At 47.3% G+C, this 21,928-nt stretch overlaps 1 protein-coding gene and 1 long non-coding RNA gene across 4 annotated transcripts in view; one reads left to right on the top strand and one right to left on the bottom strand.

The window, feature by feature from the left end:
- LOC137232021 (uncharacterized) overlaps nucleotides 1-4,123 on the bottom strand; it is a 72,303-nt gene extending 68,180 nt beyond the window's left edge. The window contains exon 1 of the long non-coding RNA XR_010946840.1: nucleotides 4,006-4,123. This is a non-coding gene — a long non-coding RNA (uncharacterized lncRNA). The remainder of the gene's footprint in view (nucleotides 1-4,005) is intronic.
- Nucleotides 1-21,928, top strand: part of KIF6 (kinesin family member 6) — a 390,416-nt gene that overhangs the window by 302,438 nt on the left and 66,050 nt on the right. For all 3 annotated transcript variants that reach the window (XM_067753073.1, XM_067753072.1, XM_067753074.1), the window contains 2 exons: nucleotides 5,857-5,965; nucleotides 15,060-15,115. In XM_067753073.1, the coding sequence (XP_067609174.1) occupies nucleotides 5,857-5,965; nucleotides 15,060-15,115 (165 nt within the window). The remainder of the gene's footprint in view (nucleotides 1-5,856; nucleotides 5,966-15,059; nucleotides 15,116-21,928) is intronic.

The raw sequence follows: 21,928 nt of genomic DNA on the forward strand, positions 1-21,928 counted from the left end.
CAACACTTACTGAGAAATTTCAGTGCATATAGAACTTATATCAGATACCAAAAAAACACACTCTATCCCTACCTGTTGCTTCTCATTCCTGTGTGCACTTCCGTGGTCTACATATTGTAGGTATTCATCATAACACTATATCAAAGCCATTCCCTTATCTTTGGTTTCGAAAGTTTCTGCTACCAAGCCGCAGAGAGTGTAACCATCCCCTTCGTACCAGCCTTCTCCCTGCCTGAGCCCTGAATGTCCCTTCCCAGCTCTGAGTCTTCTCATGTTTTTAGTCCCAAACGGTGGATTCACACCCCCTCTCCCCTTGGAATCCACCCCATCTCGCACTTTTCCTCATTCCCTGTTGGTCTTTTTTTCTCTCTTTCCTTCTTCAGTCAGAAGGAAGTGAGGCACCACATGAATAAATGTCTTTCCCAAGGAAAATATATTTTTGGCTCTGATTAGCAAATCATTTTTCAGCTTGAATAACACAACTCTCCATCATTTTATTCCTGTCAATTTTTAAGCAATAGTTTAAGCAGTAGTAGGTTGTTTGGGGGCAGCCAGGAAAATGAGCTCTGGCCCAGGAGGCCCAGACTAAAGGAAATCAGACAGCAGGCCCAACGGCAGCAGCATAAACTCTCCATTTCCGTTGTTTTTTCTTTCCATTTGGTTTCCATGGGGCCCTGTGTTGGGGGCAGGGAGGACTTCCAAAAGTACTGATTTGTATTCTTTAGAAAAATAAGGAACCAAATTTCAGGATGGCAAAAAAAAAAAAAAAGGAGCATTAAGAAATGTGTAAGGGACCAGTACCTAAGAACTTCGGGTGCCTATCATTTCCAGAAACCCAACTCCAAGGCTAATTTGGAGGATACCTCATTGACTGCCGTTTCTATCTAAGTGCTCTTTAATAGGTATCAAAATCCAGAAGAGGTTGTACCTTCAGGACTTGGAAATATTTTCCATCCAACTTGCAGCCCAGAATTGTAATGTCCTATTTTGGTGCTGAGACTGAGAAACTCCTCTCCTTTAGGGTTTTTTTGGGTTTTGGTTTTTGCTTTGTTTTGTTTGAAATTTTATACTACCCTGTGATATTTTATTTACTCTCCTTTAGGTTTTAAACAGTCCTGTGATTCAGCAAGCCAGCAGGCTTCTCTGAGTCATCCATATTTTCTGGGATTTAACACTGGGACCTATGACTGAAATTCACTAAAAGGAAACAACTGAGAACTAGAAGTGGGCATGGCAAATCAGAACTCCTGAGGGCCAAAGCTGATGAGCCTCTGAGTTTGACAGACTAAACAAAGTTGGGGAAAAGTATATCCATCTTCCCTTGCAAGCTCAGATCCCCCTGATTCTGGCACCAGCCTGAGACACCATCTTATGCCTCATCTTTGCAGAACCTCTTAGCTAATTGTCAAGAAATCATGGAGTTTTTCTTTGCTAGCCCTAAAATAGATGCCTTCAAGAGTATTTGTTTTTTTTATAAAAGCTTCTTGGAGTTGAAATTCACCTCTAATGGTAACATGTAGTGGGGAGAAGATGGTGTTGGGTTTCTAAAATCACACCATACAGGGACCCACCCCATAGCATGATGGTGGAGAGAGGGAGAGCAGTGAGTGCGTGCCTCTCCTCTGCCATCGCGTCACAGTGCACTGTCCTAAAAGGAACAACGCTAAGTATCTAAAACATACATTCACTCATTCATTCATTCATTCATTCAAAAGATATTTGACTGAGTTCCCCCTGTGTGCCAGGTACTATCCAGGTGCTAGCAAGGCTGCAGCAAACCAAACTGACAAAAACCCCTGCCCTCATGGTGCTTACAAATTCTAGACACACTAACAGAACATATTAACATATGAAGTAGGGGCTTCCCTGGTGGCACAGTGGTTGAGAGTCCGCCTGCCGATGCAGGGGACGCGGGTTCGTGCCCCGGTCCGGGAGGATCCCACATGCCTCGGAGCGGCTGGGCCCGTGAGCCATGGCCGCTGGGCCTGCGCGTCCGGAGACTGTGCTCCGCAACGGGAGAGGCCACAGCAGTGAGAGGCCAGCGTACCGCAAAAAAAAAAAACATATGAAGTGAACTTTGCAAACAGTGAACAAAACTCATGGTTCTGTTTTTTCTGTGATACTGTAAAAAAAGACTTAAAAGTTTTAGACAAGATAGGCACTAATAAGAGGACAATCTCGTGGGTAAATCTATTTCTACCAGATCATTTGGAGGCCCACCACCTGCTTCCTCTATCAGGCATACTTTTCCCTGGAAAAACTGGTCTAAAAGCAGGTCTACCTTCCTCGGAAAGCTGGGCAATTTTTTACCCCTTTATAACCATTTATTTAAGTGAGCCCCAGTTTCCTCCTCTGTAAAATGAAATTATGACCAGGGATCACGAACAAGTTTAACTGGAATAATATGTAAGAAAGCACTTGGCACCATGCTTAGCGTCAGGTATGCAAAAAATTCGTTTCTGAGTCACCCAAAGGTCATTCCTATCAGGTGGCAGAACCGCGCATATTAATCCAGTTGCCCTGTTCATCCACACTCCTCCGACCGCTCCTCCTGGGATCTCTTCCACTTCTCCACCTCGCAAGCGCCGCTTCATCTCCAGGACCCTTCACACACTCCCTGACAGAGCCGGCCCTCCCTCCCTCCCCGCCGCTTAGCGCTGGACAACACACCTCCCTTACAGCAAGCAGCAGCTTCTTTGTAATTATTTGTTCACTTTTCTTTCTCCCTTACTAGATTTTGAGCTCTTTAAGGGCAAGGATCATGCTGTAATCTTCTCGTTCAAGTTTATATCTCTGTCACATGCCTAGCACGTGAATAAACAAAATGAATAAATACTTATCGAGAGAATTAAATAAATTGATGATAATCTCATAGCGAAGTGAGCCCTCAGTCACTGCCCGCTCCACGGCTCCTGGTGTTTTTAGTGCACGATGTGTACTTAGGGGCAAGAGCTCGCCAGACGAGAAAGAGCTGTTTTGCAAACCCTGAGAGGGAAAGGGAGGTGGAGGCATCTCTTCAGTAAATAAAAAGCTGCTGATTAGCTTAGTGGCTGGCCCCAAACTGGAGTGAGAACTGGTCTATTAGCACAGTCCAAAAGGGGGCTGGATATGGTCTCTGAGCCAGCAGAACGGGAATGGACAAGAGTGGGACGGAGGTGGAGCCGGGGTCACGCACCGCAGCTGCCTGTGGGGTTCCTTCCACGTGCCCCTCCCTGTGGACCCAGCCTCACCCTCCACGTGGCAGCTGTGAAGCCCCAGTAGGCTTCCAGGCCTGGCTTTGCCTCTTGGCCTTCAGTCTATGGGCATCCTCACCACCTCACCTTGACCTCCCTGAGCAGACACTTAGGATACGAGCTGCTGGGATTACAGCCGTCACACTCATGTCCATTCACCTGAGGTCAACACCGTCAAAGAACACCAATGCCAGACTCTTCCTCCACTGTAGCAGGAGAAAAGCCAATCCCGTGTTCCTGACCATAAGCCCATGGCACTGCAGGACCCCAAGTGCCTTTTAAATCACCAGAAATATCAAATACTTCCAGTGTAACTATCCCATAATGTGTACTTTACTAAATTTTAACTCTTTGAAAGTTGGTGATTTGTGTGTAATATGTCACGGCGTTGGCCCCAACTTTCTTAGCACGACCTTCAAAATTCTCTGCAAAATGCTCCCAAACTACCCTCCTGGGCTTATCTCCTCTGTGCGCCCCCTGTCCCTTCTGCTCCCACTGCCTGGACCCCTCCACACCTTAGGGAAGGCCCCGTGGGGTTTTCAGCTGATTGTAAGTTCTTCCGGGACCTACCGCCGTATCGGCACCATGGGTGCTGGGAAACCTTGCCCTGGCTTCTCCACCCAGCTGTCACCCTGGGCTGTCAGCTCTGAAAGAAAGCAGAGCCTGGGAGAGTAAAGGCCATGAACGCTTCTTCTTCGCTGTAGCTTTCTGAACAACCCTCCACCCCACCTCCACCCTTGCCGCCTCCGGTTGGTGGAAGCCCTCTCATTACCTCCTGTGTGGGAAGCAATCTGGGGGTCCCACAGGCGGGTGGATTTTAGTGTAGTCTTGGTGGAGCTCCCCTCTCCCCCCAGCCCTAGTCCAGAGAGACTCATTCCTCTACCCTCTGTGGTTAAAACAAATCATAAAAATGATAAATCATAAAAATGACGCAATAAAAGGCATACATTGTCAGAGCTGGGCATGGACTAGGGTGGGGAGAAGGTGTGGAATGAGGCCTTTGGCTCCTGGTGGGCTCCACTGGGCCAAAGCACTCTCTGGCTAATGTCTCTCGCGTATCAGGGCTCATCTTTCTGAACATCGCCCAGACCCCTTCCCAGGCCCACCCGACTCGGGAGTGTGCGGGGCAGATGTGGAGACAGAACTGAGATGTGCCCATTTGCTTCTGATTGGAAAAGGGTGGGGTGTCTTTGTGTGCCTCACCATTCAGACATTCTTCATGGTGCTATTTTTATCAACAGTCATCATTAAATTGGTGTCAGATGGGCTGGTCCACTTCCTTACACCGGGGCTTTTCCAGGCAAAAGATGTGGTATGTGGCCCACATGAACGCACCTCTGGAACCCTGGGTCTCAGAGCGAGTCCCTCTAGTCCTGGACTGTGTTCCTATGGCAACGAGAGCAAGGCTCCTCATCACTCCTGGTTCATTCCTGACCCGATTCGTTTAACAGACATACGTTGAGCACCTTCTAAATGCCAGGCATCGAGCAAGACGCTGCGGACTCACCAAAGATATTATCTCTACTTCCTACGAGACATGCATTTCATGAGAAAGGGCTGTCACGTGAAGTGGCAGTGTCTACTGGGCTGTGCATGTCACAGAAACACAGTGGAGGGAGGATTTGTTTAGTCTGGGCCTCACAGAAAGCTCCGTGGAGGTGGTAGCACTCAGCCAGGGCTTCCAAGATAGAGTTAAGTGGATGAAAATACAGGAAAGGGAACCAAGGGCAGAGGCATAAAAAAATGACTCCATAGATTTATCCAAAATCCAGCTGTGAATGCAGCTGTCACCATGGGAGTCCCAGACCCACACCTGCCTGGAGCGTCACCCTGGGAGGCTGCGAGGAAGAGGTCTTCGGGGCAGGAATGCCATCTGCTCATTCCCTGGGCCCTGGCCGTTCTGACTCTGGTTTCAGAGTTTGGCCCCTGAGCAGGGCCCAGCCTCTGGGACAGGGGGGACAAGAGGCGCACAGAGGAGATAAGCCCAGGCTTGGCCTGTAGTGGCTAAAGGGACTCAGGAGGTTGAAGTTAGACGTGAGCCAGGAACCTGCACCACAGTCTGCTTGCGGATCTTGTGATTGAGAACTTAACTCTCAAGTGAGAACTGGGGCCTCTCACTAGACACAGGTAACAAGGATGAGTCATTCTATGGAGACTAAGGGCAGAATTTTCTAGATTCTCAGTCTTTGAGTTGGGATTATACTTCTTTTACTTAAATGCCTGGAAATTCAGGGTGAAATTTCACAGAAAACCAAAATGGGGCATAACAGGAAAATGGGCAGAAATGTGGCCCTGAGTGATGGCAGAAAGTGGTTTTGCAGATGTCCCCGGACATCCGGGGCTTGGCGCTCTGGTTTTCATTTCCTCTGACCAGACATTCCAGACTCCACCCCCCACGAGTCACGTGGATGCCCAGGCTCAGGCCCACAGGGCGCGGCGGGTGTCACTGAAAGGGCCTCCTCGGCGGCTGGCGGCGGCCAGCTGGAAGGGCCTGGGGTCACCTGTCTGGTGAGGAGCCTCTCTGCTGTGGGCCTCGTTGGCTTTACAGTCTGACTAAAGCGACAGTGAAATTAATGGGATCCTGATGCTCTGACTGAGGCCATTTCCCCGTGTCTCCAAACAGGGATGAGAGAGGAAATGTCATTAGGACGCCAGGAGGCTTTTGAAATTTTCAAGAGGGACCATGCTGACAGCGTCACCATCGAAGACAACAAACAGATTCTGAAGCAGAGGTAAGGCTGGCACGGTGAGCAGCTGGTCCTCCGAAGCTTAGCTGGGCCAGCCTAGAGAAAATTGATTTCTGAAAAAAGGCACAAGGTGTGTGCAGTTTCACGTTGAATGACATCCAGCCTGGTACCCTTCTCTCCCATACGTTAAGCCTCATCATCCCAGCACCGCTGGGTAAGCGACATTAGAGCAGGGCTGTGACTGACAGCACTTTGTATACAATTCTCACATCTCACGTGAATTCTCATCAGCCTGGGACTCTATTGCTATTTCACTGCTCCAAAGGCAAAGGAAAAAAGTGTCTACGGACTAAATGATACCTCTTAGAACTCTAGGCCCTCCGGCTGCTCAGGAAAGCCGTCCTGTACTTCTTGGTCAAAGGAAGTATTCACATGCACATCCTGTGACCCAGACACCTCTGGTGTGTTCCCCAGGCCGGAAGCAGAGCAGGCTACACCATCTGCTGACAGGTTGTCCAGCAAGCCTGTGTTCTGGACCCTTTAGAGAAAACTTAGAGGTACATCGTTTGTTTCAACTAATCCATGAATTCGACGCATGTCCTCAAACTGGACGTGTGGCTCTGGAGTTCAAAAACTAGAGTTCTAGACTGCGAACTCTCATATGTCACATATGACTGCATCGCAGCACATAGTACATTTTCAAAAACTATTTGTTGAATTAAAATGAGATCCAGGTTTGAGAGTCATATGTTTATAAATGTTTCAAGGAAGCATGAGAAGGGGATGAGCTCTCTCAGGAAAACATGTGGAAGGACAAGGGCCTGGAGGGTAGAACGACAGGGAAAGCTTTCAAGGAAAGGGGTGGGGGGTAGGGCGGAGGCCATGAGGGAGACTGAGAAGAGGGGAAGAGCCAGCAGGAAAGGCCTGCCTGAGAGCCAAGAGGGGAGACGGCTCCCGGAAGCGTGTTGTCGGGGGTGTCAGATGCGCCAAAGAAACAAGCAGGAGGCAGCAGGCAAGTGCATGGGGGGCTGGCAGCTGGAAGAGCACGGGTTGGGCGCTGGGAGGGAAGGGGCAAGTGAGAAGGAATTGAGCAAAGGAGAGAGGTGAGCAATGTGTTCAGAAAGCCCGTGAGAGGTGGGAGACATTTGTAAAAGAAAAAGGGGAGTGGCCTGAGAAGGGAAGTTGGTTTCAGAAGGGGAGAGAGTTGGGCAAGATTGTAGGCCTCAGGCAGAAGCAAGCCAGTGGGGGGGGGGGGGGGGGGGGGCGGGAGAGCAAGAGAGAGAAAAACAAGGGAAACACTGACCCAGCAAGGCTCCAGGGAGCCGGGCAGTAGGGAATGTCAGAGGGAGGGGAGCCTGGAAGGAAGCCTGAATAGAAAAACACAGCAAGATGGGCTGACGCTGATACATTTAGAAGTGGAAGGAGAAGTGGGGGAAAAGAAAAAGGAAAGGCAGGGCTTCCCTGGTGGCGCAGTGATTGGGAGTCCGCCTGCCAATGCAGGGGACACGGGTTCTTGCCCCGGTCTGGGAGGATTCCATGTGCCGTGGAGCGGCTGGGTCCGTGAGCCATGGCTGCTGAGCCTGCGCGTCCGGAGCCTGTGCTCCACAATGGGAGAGGCCACAATAGTGAGAGGCCCACGTACCGCAAAAAAAATAAAAATAAAAAAGGAAAGGCAAGCAGCATTGAGGGCCCAGCCCAGCCTGTTGACCAGTGACGTTTGCACTTGGGGGGCATGGATCCCAGATCACTTTAGGAATTCAGTGAAGGCCAGAGCAGCCCTCCTAACCAAAGAGGTGTCTGCACCCGCTGTGACCCAGCAGTTCCCCTCCTGGGTTTACAGCCATCATGCCTCAGTATCTATAGGGATTGGTTTCAGGACTCCCATAGTTACCAAAATTGGCTCAGGCTCAAGTCCCTTATATAAAATGGGTAGTACAGTCGGGCCTCCAAATCCACAGGTTCCGCCCACGGACCCAGAGGGCCGACTGTATCTCCCGAGAGGTTCTCATGGACTCAGGAGGGGACATACATGAGGATGTTCACAGCAGCTCTGTTTGTGGCCGAGGAGCACTGGAGACCTTGTGGGCATCATCCCTGGGGAAGTCGAGAGATAGAATGCTGGGGAGCTCTCTGTGCAGGCTGCATGTTGGGGAGTCGGATGTGGCAGGTGGGAGATGGATTAATGCACACGTACCAACAAGGACAGCGCTAAGTAAGAACACACGATTTATGTAAATTATAAACAGATGCACACAAAGCAAACAAAAACAGCTGAACAAAAAATATACTTTCGGGCTTCCCTGGTGGCGCAGTGGTTGAGAGTCCGCTTGCCGATGCAGGGGACATGGGTTCGTGCCCCGGTCCGGGAGGATCCCATGTGCCGCGGAGCGGGCTCGCTGAGCCTGTGCATCCGGAGCCTGTGCTCTGCAATGGGAGAAGCCACAACAGTGAGAGGCCCGCGTACTGCAAAAAAAAAAAAAAAAATATATATATATATATATATATATATATATATATATATATACTTTCATCTACTTTGACCGTAAGAATGGCTGCCTCTGCGGGGAGCAGAATGGGAGCCCAGCATGGGATATGAGTGACAGATGAGTAAACCAAGGGGTGGGGAGAAGATAAAGTGAATCTAGGGAAAGCTGAAGACTCTGTCCCCAGAGGAATGGAATATGCACATCCACACTTTAGCCTGTGAATCCAGGGGTTTCACAGACTTTCCGATGCTTCTCCCTGGTGCAGGCCATGTATTTTAAGCAGAGTCAGTTGGATGTGTTGAAGCAGGACACCTTGTTCGTCTGGAGACAAGCATATAAAGCTGGATGACAGCTGCCTCGTCCAGTGACTTCCGAGGAGCTTTCAGCTGTGTCCGCACCTCAGGCTTCATAGCTTATACGGGCGCCTCGTAACCCTTGCTTCACAGTAAAATGACCCATGGAGCTTGTAAAAGCTACCAGAGCCTAGGCCTGACTCCGCAGATAGTCTCACTGAATTAGGTAGAGCCTGAGCATCCATTTGTTTCAGGATTCCAACCTGCCACCAGGTTTGAAAACCACTGGCCAGACAGAGACCTTGTCCAGAGACCTTGAGACCCAGAACCTCTGCAGGAAGGCCTCAAAACTCCACAGGTTAAACCAGTTACCAGGCGACTCCTCTGCACATTCAGGTTGAAGAACCACTGGCTTAGGAAGAACATAATACTTTGTCTTCTTGTTCTAGATTGGTATGGCTCTAGGATTGGGCTTGTACCCTTGAGTTTAGGTCTTTTCCCAGCAGGGGGTGGGTTGAGGGAATGGCAGAGATGAGGATGTTGTGGGCTTCCAATACAGAGCTCGCTTAACTCTAGTAGAATAGTAGAGTTCTGACAGCCCACGGGACAGATGTGCTTTTGGGTTCAAATACATCTAAATCGCACAGGATGGGCTGGTAATAATGGTGGTCCCATCTTCCTTGTGGCCACGAAGTAAAGGAATTAATGAAATTCACACAAAGCTCTCCTCTGAGAAGAGGTTTTCCCAGCAGTAAATCAGTCTTTTCAAATCAAATGAAAAGTCAGGAGGCCAGCCCACATTTTTAAAATGTCTACATCTGTTCAATGTTACCAATTATTAAAGGAATATTTGGTACTGGGGAGAGTAAGCCATGGCCTACTCTTTTCTCAGGATTGGAAACTTTTTTGCATTCATGGAGAGTATTCAATTATCAGATATTACATGCTCATAACTGCGATGGCAGAGGACAAAGAGAAATGTTTTTATATGAAAACAAATAACTACAACCAGTGCTCCCATAGCAGACATCAAAATAAAGCATGACTTCCATGCCTCCCTTTAGGAAACGGTCTGCAGTAACCCTGATCCCTTCCACAGATTTGCTCCCATTCCCTCTACTGACCAGGAGCACCACGTGGACCATCTGTGGGAGGACTGACCGGTCCTGGGGATACAGACATGTGCCAGAGGGGTGTTCCTCAGGGCGGCGTGAAATTGCTGTTCCCTAACCCTACTTCTAGCAGACTTCCTCTTAGAAAGTCTTACCTTTCTGGTAACCCTACGCCACCAAGCCCCACAGGCCTGGGCTCCCACTTTATTCCCCGCTTCTCACGTCAAATAACTCTGCCATCCGATGGCTCAGGTGTTGAGCCATCCTGTTGGAAAAGTCCACGGAAGAGGGGCTTAGGACCCCACACACGAACCTTGGTGCAGCTCAGCCTTGTTAGCCAATGGCGAGTAGCTTCTAAGCTCAAATATAGAGACTATTGGTGGCCCAGATCCCTTTGAACTCCCTCAGCTCCCTCAGAGTGCAAGGCTGATGCAGAGATGCAGGAGGGGACCATCAATGGCTCAGACATCAGTGTTACTTAGTAGGAGCGATTTCTTCCCCTTCTTGCCGGCACCCTTTGCTACCCCACAGGGAACTTCTAGTGCATCTCAGCTCTGCCCCCAGTCTGGGGAAAGTTGTGCTGCCTGCCTGTGACAACAGAAACAAGATGTTGCACATTAATGGGATATTTACCCTTCGGTGAACTAGAGCACGTGAGCCAATTCTTAAGCCGGATTTTTCAATAGAAGACAATTCAAGTAGAAGTGCAGTTGAAAATCACCACATTTTTCAGGCATGACTCATCCTCATAGTATATAATAAGATGAAGAGAGGTTGGAAACCCCATGCTTGGCAAATTCCAGTGCCCGGGCACCACACAGCTAACTTTCTTTTGTGGCAGATCTTTCATGCAAACTGAATCCCCTGTCACTGAGTCCCATTAAGTAACAAAAGAATAAATAAATGGGGAGATTAGCCGCAATTGGAAACGAAGGCATTGATAATGTGAACTAAACCAAGAAAAGCACCCCTTCACTCAGTTGGATCCTTCAGATAGAGAATAGATCAGCAATCTAACGCCAACGGGAAAACTGGACCGAGAGTGGCGAGAAATCTCGTGGCACCATCTGGAAATAACGTCCATGACAAATAGGAGTTCCCTGGTTCCTGTTAGACTCCAGTTTTAACCTTTATTATTTTGCCATTTGTTTTTTGTATTTACACCTTGTCTCCTGAACAAGAATTATGGACTCTGAGAGCAGAGATTAGATTAGAATCTTCTAAGCCTCCCACAGTTTTTTAAAACAGTGCTGGCCACAAAAATGGTACTCAAAAACACTGCTTTTTGGCTTGAGAATGACAATTTGAAATTGACTTTGAGAAACCTTAGCAGCCAAGAAAACTGCGTGAGAACTGCTTCCTAGGAGTAGGGGAATGTAGCAGCGGCTTCCTGAGAGTCAGGGAAGGAACCGCTCAATGGGAGACAAGAGGGCAGCCATCTTGATGGGGAAATGGGATGAAAGTTTCTATTTTGGTATTTTTAAAAAGCGTAAAGGAAATGAAAGGTGGATCTTCATCACAATATAACAGAGGCAGCCAAAGTACCATGTCAGGGACAAGTCAACAGAGGAAAGAAAGGGCATAGATACAGACTATACAGACAAATGGTCTTTCTCTCTGATGGGGAAGAAAATTGGATGTTTGTTCACTCTGTGAATAATCAACATATTAAGTTAATCACCCCAGACCAGAAGACAGGAAAGACTGAAAGGTAGGAAATAGCCCAAAGGCAGGCAGCATGAATGCAGGGAGCTGAGCAAGGAGCCGTTGAAGTGGTCTGGGGGAGAGTGACAGCTCCTTCCCAAGGCAGGTGGAGTAGGGTGAAGCTCAGTGGGACGGCAGGATAGGTACTGAGGACGTAGAATGGGCGAGACTCCAGGGCTGAGTGACGGATCTAATGGAGAGCAGGGCAGAGGATGGTGTGCAGGTTACTGGCATGAGCACCTGGAGGAGTGGGTGCTGTGCAGCGAGAGGAGAAAGGCTGGGAGGAAGGCACGGAGGTCTTCAGGGAAGGGCATCAGTTCTGCTCTACGTCCTGTGGGTTTTAATTATCTGCAGGGCATCAAATGGGCAATTGGATAGTGGGTCAGGAAATAAAGCAGGGCCAAGATGGAGATCTGGGAGGTGTCCCTAGAGGAGGCACTGCCTAGAGTGGAACGAATGGAATGCCCAGAGAGAAGAGGTAGCTCGAGGAGAGGGTCTAAGACTAAACCCTGACCATCACCAACATCTAAGGAACAGGCTGCAGAAGAAAAGCCTGAACAGGAGACTGAGAAGCAGCAGCCAGGGAGAGAGGGCAGAAAACGGAGGTGATGTAACGTGGAAGCCAGCGGGAGAGCATTGTTTCTACTCTGTGGACAGAGCCTGGCGCACAGTGGGTGCTGTTGGGTGGGTGAGGGCTGGATGTCACAGGGAGCCAGGCTTGCGAAGGAGCAGGCAGAGCGCTGCGTTCCTTCTCCCTTCCAAACCCAGGCCTCGCCCCAAGGTAGAGCTTTCTCTGCGCGCGCAGGTGGGCAGAGCAGTCTGCTGGGCCCCGCCCTGGAACTGCCCCCAGCACCATATGCTCCTCAGATGGAGCCCGCAGACATTCCCCGATAGGAATGTTTGGGCACCGGGAGTAGGAGACCCTCAGGGGCTCACAGGTGGTACTGGTTGAGTCTCAGCGGCTCCCCGGCACCAGCCTCCTCCCAGCAGCCTCAGATATTGTCCAGGAGGGCGGCACCCCTGGGGAAAGTCAGCACAGGTTCAACCACCTGGACCACATCCCTAATGGGAATGTGCCCCTTTTAGAAGCTCAGGAGTCAGGAGGCTCCCGCTTGGGAAGATCAGAACGCGGGCTGGGGCGGGAGGAAGGGGAGGGGGCGGGGCTGGGGGAGACTTGGGCTGGGAGGTGTGGAGGTGCAGGGTGCGCAGGAGAAACAGGGCAGAAGTGCGGGGGGGCCACCTTCTTTCTCATCTCTCCCGCCATCCCTTACTCCCCTCCTTCCCCCTCAGGGCTGTGCTTCCTTAGGCAAGTGTTTGTCTTGACAACCGGAGATCAGGAAAACATGTGGGTGGGGTGGTCCGGAGCAGTGACAACTGCAGCCTGAAGGGAAAATGGTCTGGCGGAGACAGGGCGGCCCTCAGCCCGCACCTCTTCAGTGGGAAAGCCCTTTTGAGTTCGCGCTGGGCTGCAGAGGAGAGCATGGAACAGCTCCTGGCTCCCGGTGGTGTCCGCCAGCCCGGGTGTGGGGCGGCTCTCCGGAGACGGTCGACCGCAGCACTAAGCAGCTCCTCGCCGTGCCCCCTAAGGCACACGTGGGCACCGGCCAGGCTGGGGGGCTCCCTTCCAGGCCTGTCGGAGCTTCTCTGAGCCGGGCTGCTGCAGAGATGGCCCGTTCTGCCTGCAGGATCTTCCCTCCTCCAGCTCTCCTCTGGTTGCCTCCAGCGTTGACATGAATGTCAGCAGCTTTGCAGCCCTGCTCTTGTGTTTTCCTCATTCCCAAGAATCTAAAGCTTCCAGAACTCTCTGGAACAGGCAGTAAGGGGGGCCACTCATTGAGCAATGGAGGACTATCAAACCCCATGAAATCCTAGGTATTGGGGATGGATGCAGCGACCACCAAACAATTAGAGCCCCGCACTTGGCAGAACTTCAAGTATGAAGATAGTCCTCATCTGAGTGGCCCGGACCAGACCTCAGAGTCTGTCTGCCCAGGGGACAGAGGCCAGAATGAGCCCACAGAGCCCAGCACAGTGAGCTACACATGATATGAATATTTGCTGAGCTGAATTCAGTCTTCATGGCATCAAATGGGATTGCATTTCTCTCCGGAAGGTGACAGGCACTAGCTGAGGAAGGGACATATGTCATCTGTGATGAGCCTGAACACCCTTAATAAGGAGGCAGAGGTGGAGTCCCAAGAAACCGAACACTAAGAGAAAATTTAGTCCCCTTCCCTGGCAACATCTGTCTGCAATCTCAGGCCCAGCAGACACATTCAGAAAATAGCAGTGACATCATTCATGCCTCTTTTCCACTGAGCCTGGAGGCTGCGGGGCACTCTGGCCTTTGCTTATGTTGTTCCCCTGCCTGGAAATGCCCTCTTCTCCCCACTTCCTCTACAAACTCCTGCTCGACTAAAGCATTTATGGATGAAACAATGTGACATCTGAGATTTACTGAGATCCAGAAAGATTTGGGGATGGGGCATTGACATTTCATAAGGGCCCGCTGTGTGTAGGGGCCTGGATGGTACGGTTTTTACAAAGGCCATTTCCTACACTTCTCCAGCACGGTTGGGCTCTCAGGGGGCATCTCAGGAATACCTGTTAGAAAATAGGAGTCATTCAGTAAACCCAACACAGCATCTGGTGGACTAGTGGGCAGCAATCTAAGAGAGTGGAGAAGTTTCTGATAACATAGGGAAGGACCAATAATGCTGAGTAAAAACAAAACACCCAAAGCACAAAAATCATATATTGGTATGATCTTAACTCTGTAAAAACTGGCCAGAAAGAAGACTGGATGGATCTCAAAATGAGCTTATTTCTGGGTAGGGGATAATTAGGGATTTTTTTCTTCTTGTTTTTATATGTCCACAATGTGATTTAACATCATATATAACAGGAGTAAGCAAATTCTTTCTGGAAAAAGCCAGATAGTAAATATTTTCAGCTCTGCAGGCCCTACAGTCTCTGTCCCAGCCCCTCGACCCTGCCTTTGCAGTGTGAGAGCAGCCTTAGACAATAAACAAACGAATCGGTATGGCTGTGTCCCATCCTACTTGATTTACAGAAACTGGTGTTGGGATGCATCCGCACCATGACCAGCCATAGTTTGCTGGTCAGAAAACAAAAAGGATAAGAAAAAAAAAATGTTCTTTAAGGATTCTTTGACTCTAAGATCTTGGCACTGTGATTAACAGAGCACAGTACAGAAGGCTTACAGCCGTGCTTTACTCTGGTTCCCTCGTATCATAAAATACTAGAAATCAAAAGTAGATTTGATAAATCTACATAAATCAGAGACTATGAGCATGGAGTTCTATGCTGGAGAGAGGAGTAAAAAGGCACGATACCAGTAATTAATACAAATTTTATCTCTACTTTTAAGCCTAATATATTTCATTCATTTAAATTTTCTTTTATGTCTTTTGATAAAGCTTTATACTATTTTAGAGACCTCTCGGAAAGCTCTTATTTTTAAAACATAATTTAGGATGAACAGAAAAGGTTAAGCTCTCATTTCTTATTTTTTTTCCTCCAGATTTTCCGAAGCAAAGGCCCTGGGAGAAAGTATAAATGAAGCAAGAGTTAAAATTGGTAAGCAGATGATATTCTGTGAGCCTCTTTCACAGGCCATTTTCCTGGTGAAAATCAGGTCATGATGTGCTTCCAAATAGCTGTGAGGATGAGTTTCAGGAGGTCCGTGCCAAGGAAGCCGCTTTCAGAGCACCTCTCCTTGGAAGTTTGTCATCTCTCCTACCATCCATCAGGAGAAGCACTTTCTTTCGTCTAGAACTTGAATTTTTCGTCCTCATACAGCCTTGAGCTCTAGCATCCGAATGAGAAAGTTTTGCTTTTCCTGGTGTTTTCCAGCAGTAGCCCAACTGGTCATAACTGTACAATTATAGCGACATTTCTCATTTTCGAGTGCCATGGAACACTTTTACGCCTCCCACAGCTTATACTTATTGTTTTTGGCCCAGGTGCGCAATTTTCAGCGCCATTTCAGTAAGCCGCCTGGAGGATGAGAGGAAAGAATGAGTCACTGTGCCTTCCCAGGGCACAGGCTGCCCAGCAGGGCTCCCTCACTTTAGTGAGCATCCCTGGACCCATGAGGTTAAGGCAACAGGCTAACTCGAAAATAGTATGCCTCAGATCTTTGTCAAAGTGAGAGGAAAATGTTTCTTTCACACCAGGCTAGAAGACACACGGTGACCCATCTCCCAGGCTGGGGCAGCTTCACGAAGCTGCAGCTTCCCTGTGGCTTCGTCTCTGTGCTAGAGAAAGCAGGAGTTACCTGGTCACAGCTGACTCCCTGTGTCCCCCTTGTCCTCACCTTTCTCCTCTCATAAGTGAGGACAGAACGGAAGCCACTATGAATGTCCCTTTTGGCTTTTCCTACAGAATATGGAAGCTCACAATAGCCTCAGGTCACTTCAGTTAGGGAAACAGGGAGCCCCACGTTCTCTTCTGTGGCCTGAGTGGAAAGAGTTGAGGCCGCCAAGCCCTGAGCCATGCCCAGTACCAGGCCAAGAATCTCCAGAGTCTCTGAGATTCTTGACTTAAGGTCCAGGATCTTGGATGCAGGAAAAATGCATCTTTATTTTCACTAACCTCTAACTTCAGTTTAGCACCCCCTCCAATGATGAATGTCGGCAGCAGACCACAGTAGAAGTAGCAGCACCTGTCACAGCGGAAATCACAGACATTTTCATTTCACAGCACAGTTAGCAGACATCATAAAATATCTTTTATACTCATCAGTACTTCAAAATTACAGGAGTTATTAGACTCACCAGTAGATCTTGTTATTTAATGCATTTATATGAAAGCACATAGATATTTCTATATCACAAAAATTTTTTAAATTTTGATAACTACTTCAGTGTAATTGGTCTCTCTTAAAATCCTATGTAAAACTCCTTTCTTGGCGTGAATTCTCAAAACTCCTAATACTGCATGAAAAAAAAATTGGAGGTCAGGAGCACTTTTCTAGAGATAATATCCATAGTTTATCTGATTCTCAAAGGGGTCAGTGACCCAAACCAATAGTGAGGGAAGGGGAAGCAGGCTTAAGTGGATCCAGAGCCGGCTTGTCAGAATTGTCTGACTGGAAGCTCCTAACGGTCTGTTTGCATCCCTGGGGAGACAAGAGGGAAGGACCTTTTATAAACCGTTTCTGCCCAGAAAGTGATAATAAAGTTTTGCTCTTGAAAAAGATCTAACTCTCGAAACCAAAATGAAACTGTTCCAACACTAATGAACTATGCTAATTATGGAAGGCACCAGTGGCCTATACTAATACACTTAGTGTTTCTCTCTGAATACAATGACTTGTTGTCACAACTAATTCTAAGTTCACCGTAACTGTGGTGCGAAAACATACATTGATGAATCCAGTTTGCCACATTCTTGGGATTAGGCACATTGGTGGCTGCCCTACAAGCTGCCCAAGAGGCAGGGGCCCGGGGTCTGAGGGATGTAATTGATCTTCCAGAGAGGGTGTCTGTAATTTACACACAAAGAATCCAGGTATACTAGAAGAAGCCCTGGGCAAGTAGACCTTTCTGTTTTCTAGATAATAATAAGTAGGGCTCATACCAGTGTTAAAATTCAAACATCTATTGCTAACGAGAAAGTGGCTGCTAGTTCAGCGGTGCTAATAAAACCAGTGTTACTCTTACTTCATTCTATGCAAATAGTAGACTAAGACCCATCTCCTGGCCAAGCATCTTTCAAATGTGCTCTTTACCCAAGGAGGGCCCAGGTCAGTGGATCGCTGAGACTCAGCCCCGTTACTCAACAAGCCCCTCATGGTGCTTGACCACAGGGAGTAGCCCCTCCACCACTGCATCTCAGACACAAGGTTAAGATTAAGGAAGTACAAGGTGGAACTTGTACACATATTTAAAATTTCCAAGGCAACTTTGAAGGAAACTGGTTTCAAGAGATTTATGACATTACTGAGTGCATTTTTCTTAGGGAGAAATTAAATCAAGTGGAATTTTCATTCCCCTCCAAGTCCTTTAATTAATCTAAGAGTCAGGAGGTGGGAGCGTGGCACAGATGTACCATGACTTGCGTGGGATGATGACTCAGCGCCCCTCCCAAACTGAGCCACATCCTGCCTCTGGACCTCGGGGCAGGAGTGAGATGCTGGGGGGTGCACATGTAATTGGCCTGCCGAGAGGAAATGGAAGCTGTGTTTGTGATCTACACATCAGCCAGCCCACATGCTTAGAGTTCAGGTTGCCACTGTCTCTTCTCAGGCAATTTGCTTTTTCTCTGACATCGTGATCTAGAGCTGCGACTTGAATTTCATTCTTAAAAATCCCTAAAGGCTATTAATTCAGGAGTGACCACATAATATCTAATTTTTACATGGCATAATCAGTCAACCAAAACTTCCATATTATTTCCTTTTCTTATAACAAGCCAACCCAAACTAGGTAGATTAAACTCTTGCCACAAACTCCTTTCTTGTCCTTCTCTGTACGCCATTTACATCAGTCCTGATGTTGAAACAAGTTGAAATCAGAAATGGAAGAAATAACCAACTTAGGGTCTCCTCAAAAGAGAACGGTGTCTTTGTTTCAGAAAGGAGAGCCATTTTCATTGCATTTGCCTGTCCCATACACAATAGCATTTAGGCTGCTTTCCATCACATGGGGCTGTGTTTTGAACATATGCATGTATACCCACCTCCATTCATCATATCTCTAAAGATGCCATTAAAGCCCAAACTGTAGGGAAAGAAACAGACAGCTTCCAAAGCAGCGGCATAAACCAGGCCATTTTTCACTTATTAAAATCCTGGCGTTGGTTTTCATCAGTGAGCTACCACTGGCAGCATTGTCTTTGGCAACAAAGGACAATGAATGGCTGTTCTTTGGCTTGAGGCCTACCCTCGACCAGTCCAGGAACCAGCTGCTGTGGAGGCAGGTGAAAGAGTCTGACTGACACGTCTTGGACCTCTTCGCCCTCCACAGACCCCTCCAGGCCTAAAGGAAAATGCCCATCACAGGTTGTTGCACAGGAGGGTTTTCACCGGGGAGCCAATCAGTGATCACTTCAGAAATCACAGGTAATGTAATAGGAGTAGCTGTCAGAGAGCAGGAAACGCTAGAAAAGGGAACAGAACATTCTGGAAGTTTTCTTTCTCCTACTCCACATTCAAAGAAGGACCTTCAACCCACCATTTGAACAGTACACTTTTTAAAAATGTATCTCCTGAACATTTGGGATTTGGGAAGATCATTACTCAGATCTGGGTCTCCATCAGCAGAATACATAGGATTATTTTCTGTTGTGCATTTTCTGTACTTTCATCTTCCTCTGAGGTTTACTTCTAGACCTACCTCGTGCATATTGGCTTCTACTATCTCACCCTGGCGTAAAGGAAAGACTATATCCAGATCGTCTTGCTAGGCCCTGAAGACCTCTATCAAGTCTATCCTTTTGTTATCATTTGTCACCAACTCTGAATAACCATCACACCTACAGCAGCTTCATTGAGCACTGACTCTGGGCCGTGTCAAGAACTTGACACGCGCATTATCTAATTTAATCCTCATAATCCTATAGGCAATGAGAAGAGTCATTACCTATAAAGTGGATATTACCATATGTCATAGAGTCTGAAATAAACAATTTTTACAGTCTTAACACCTCTGAAGTCAGGAAAACATTTGACCATTCACTTGGCCATTTTTTCATTTTAAAAACCTCTGTAATGAGACAGGGTCTTACAATTGATATAGTCTAGATTCTACGAAATATAGTATTATCATTATTTTGCAGATTTTTTAAAAACGGAGTTTCAGGGAGGTGGCCTACTTAGTGGCCACGCTGGAGTCAAAGTCCATTTCTGTCCAACTCCAAAACTTTTACATACAGTATACTATCCCCATAAATTCAGATTTATCTGACTCTGAAGTTTTTTTCTTAGTTTAACATTTCACTAAGCTGTTACTCAGTTCTCCTGAATCTCTGCCCTTTATCTGTTGTGCCCAACAAAAGGCTCACACTAGACCCTAGCTCGTGCACACATAGCCCAAGAAGATGAAAAGGGTCTTTGTAACATGATTCATGATAGGTCACCTTTTGCCCAGTGGGGCTCAGTTGCAGGCGTGAGTGGGGTCGGACACCCAGCCTACCCTTGCTCTCCATCCCATGTGCACTGGCCCACAGTTGTATCTGCCCTAGGAAGAGGCGCCTTTTTCCAATTTGCAGAAAGGTGCACTGCGGGCTTGCAGCATCCCTGGTAGGCTTCAGTGTCCCACATTTCAACTATCATTTTCAGTGGTTTGGAAAATAGAATAGAGGAGTTGTATTTTCAGGCTCTATACAATTCCAGCTCAGTGGGTTTACCGATGCTTCAGAAAACATGAGAGAATTCAAAGCATAAACTTAGATGAGGTTAGTAAGAATGGGTGTAATGAAGTGCTTATGCTTAAGTACCAAAACCAGCACCAATAAATTGGACTAGAGAAAGCCTGATTAAGGGCAGGCATAGAAATCATCAAGGACCACAAAATAAAAATATGTCACCATAAAGTGAAAAAATACTACGTTCTCAAAAGTAAGAAATGCAAAAGTCAAGAGGTCACCCTTTCGCTCTGCCCAGCATTTCCAGGTGCGCTGTGTTTTCTCGGGAGCTCTGCCTCTCTACAGGAAGAGAGGTGGTTCAGAGAAAAGCAGCTAAAGTCGTGATGAAAAAGTTATGAGGTAGATTTTTTTGGCTTTATTAAGTAATCCACCAAGTTTATTTTAAATAATAAGCTCTACTTGCCTGTTAGAGTATTTAGTTCGATTTTTCTAATTACTCTTATCAAACAAATTTAATTAATCTGTGTTCAGCTTGTATTGGCCAGGATGTTTGGCTGTAAGTATGAAAGGAAATTTATTGTCTCATGTAACCAGGAAATCCAAGGAATACAGTTGGCTTCACATGCAACCTCATTCCCCTCCTCCCATCTCTCAGTGCTACTCGACTAGGTTCTCTGATAGCCTCTCCCCATTTAGTGGGAAGGTGCCTCTGAAAGCTCTAGGCTTACATGGTCTATAGAATTCATAATCCCAGTAAACAGGGTCTTTTCCAACAGTGTTAGCAAAAGTCCCTGGAGGGAGGGATGACTGGCCTGGCTGAGGTCATACACCCATCTCTGAAGCAGTCCCTGCATTCCGGGGAATGAAACACTCTGACTGACTGATCCTAGATCCTGTGCCCACTCCTCGGGGCTTAGCCCATCTGCTCCACACAAGCTGAACACGATTTTTAGGGAATTAAAGAGGTATCTTTCCCCAAAGGAAGAAATGTTGGGCCGACAACAATCGTATTCACTGCAAACCTTTCAGATATTGATCTGTGGCTTGAAACAAGATGCATCTGTAAAGGAATGAATAGTAGTTCCTGTGAGAGACTACAACGTTTAGAGTAATTTATCCTGGAAAAAAGAAAGCTGTGAATGAGGAATTTAAAAACTGGCTTAAGTACTGGTGCCTCTGCTATAATGGAATAAATGCAAAATTGCATGATAAAAAAACTAGCAGGGATTGTAGAAGAATTAAGACTGGGAAGACCTCTCAAAACCCATGCAATTTTATAACGAGTACTCTAAGAAAACCAATTGCAATGCTAATAAAAATAATGATATAAATTTAAAAGACATGTTAAATTCCTAATGCATAAAGAAACACTATGTAAAACAGCCATTTTTTTTCCAAAATGAGGCTATCATGGTAGAAGAGCATACAGGAAGGGCTGAGGGCTGAGTTATGGAGGCGTGAACAACACATACAAAGATGGGAAGGGCCCCTCAACAAGGAAGAAGCGCTTCCTTCTAAGAAGGATCACTGACCACAATGGACTCGGAGGAAGAGTGTGGGGAGAGGGGTGTGTTCAGTCCTGAGCTCCCTCCGCCCGACTGCTGGGCTCAGCTCTGCTAGTTTTGTGTTTAACGACCTTTTCTCGGTGATGCAAAACTTGAATTTACTAGGAAAAAAATCCTATGTCAACAAATGAGTCTGCTGTATGATACTGACCTCAGCTCCCTCTAACCAACTGCATACGAGTGATTCCTGTTAAAGAAACCTAGTTGCATGAGGACAGACTGTGTATTACTTGATGTTAGGCAGAGGGACCAGTCAATTGTAGTTCATCTTTAAGGAGACTCAAAAAGGAAGAAAAAATTTTCAGTTGTATTGAAACTATAGCTGATCATGTGAAAAAGACATTTTTGTCAGAAAAGGTAATTAAATGGATATAGATTCTAGGAATCATTAAAAGCAGGATAGATTGGCACCTTTCTGAGATGACTCAGTGTATATAGAGATGAAAAGAGCAAAGCAGATTTCTTAAAGTCCTTTCTGTAACAATTCAGAATGTTGAGATTCCAAGACGTGCAGTTA

Source organism: Pseudorca crassidens, chromosome 10, assembly GCF_039906515.1.
Source record: "Pseudorca crassidens isolate mPseCra1 chromosome 10, mPseCra1.hap1, whole genome shotgun sequence".
Classification (NCBI taxonomy): Eukaryota; Metazoa; Chordata; class Mammalia; order Artiodactyla; family Delphinidae; genus Pseudorca; species Pseudorca crassidens.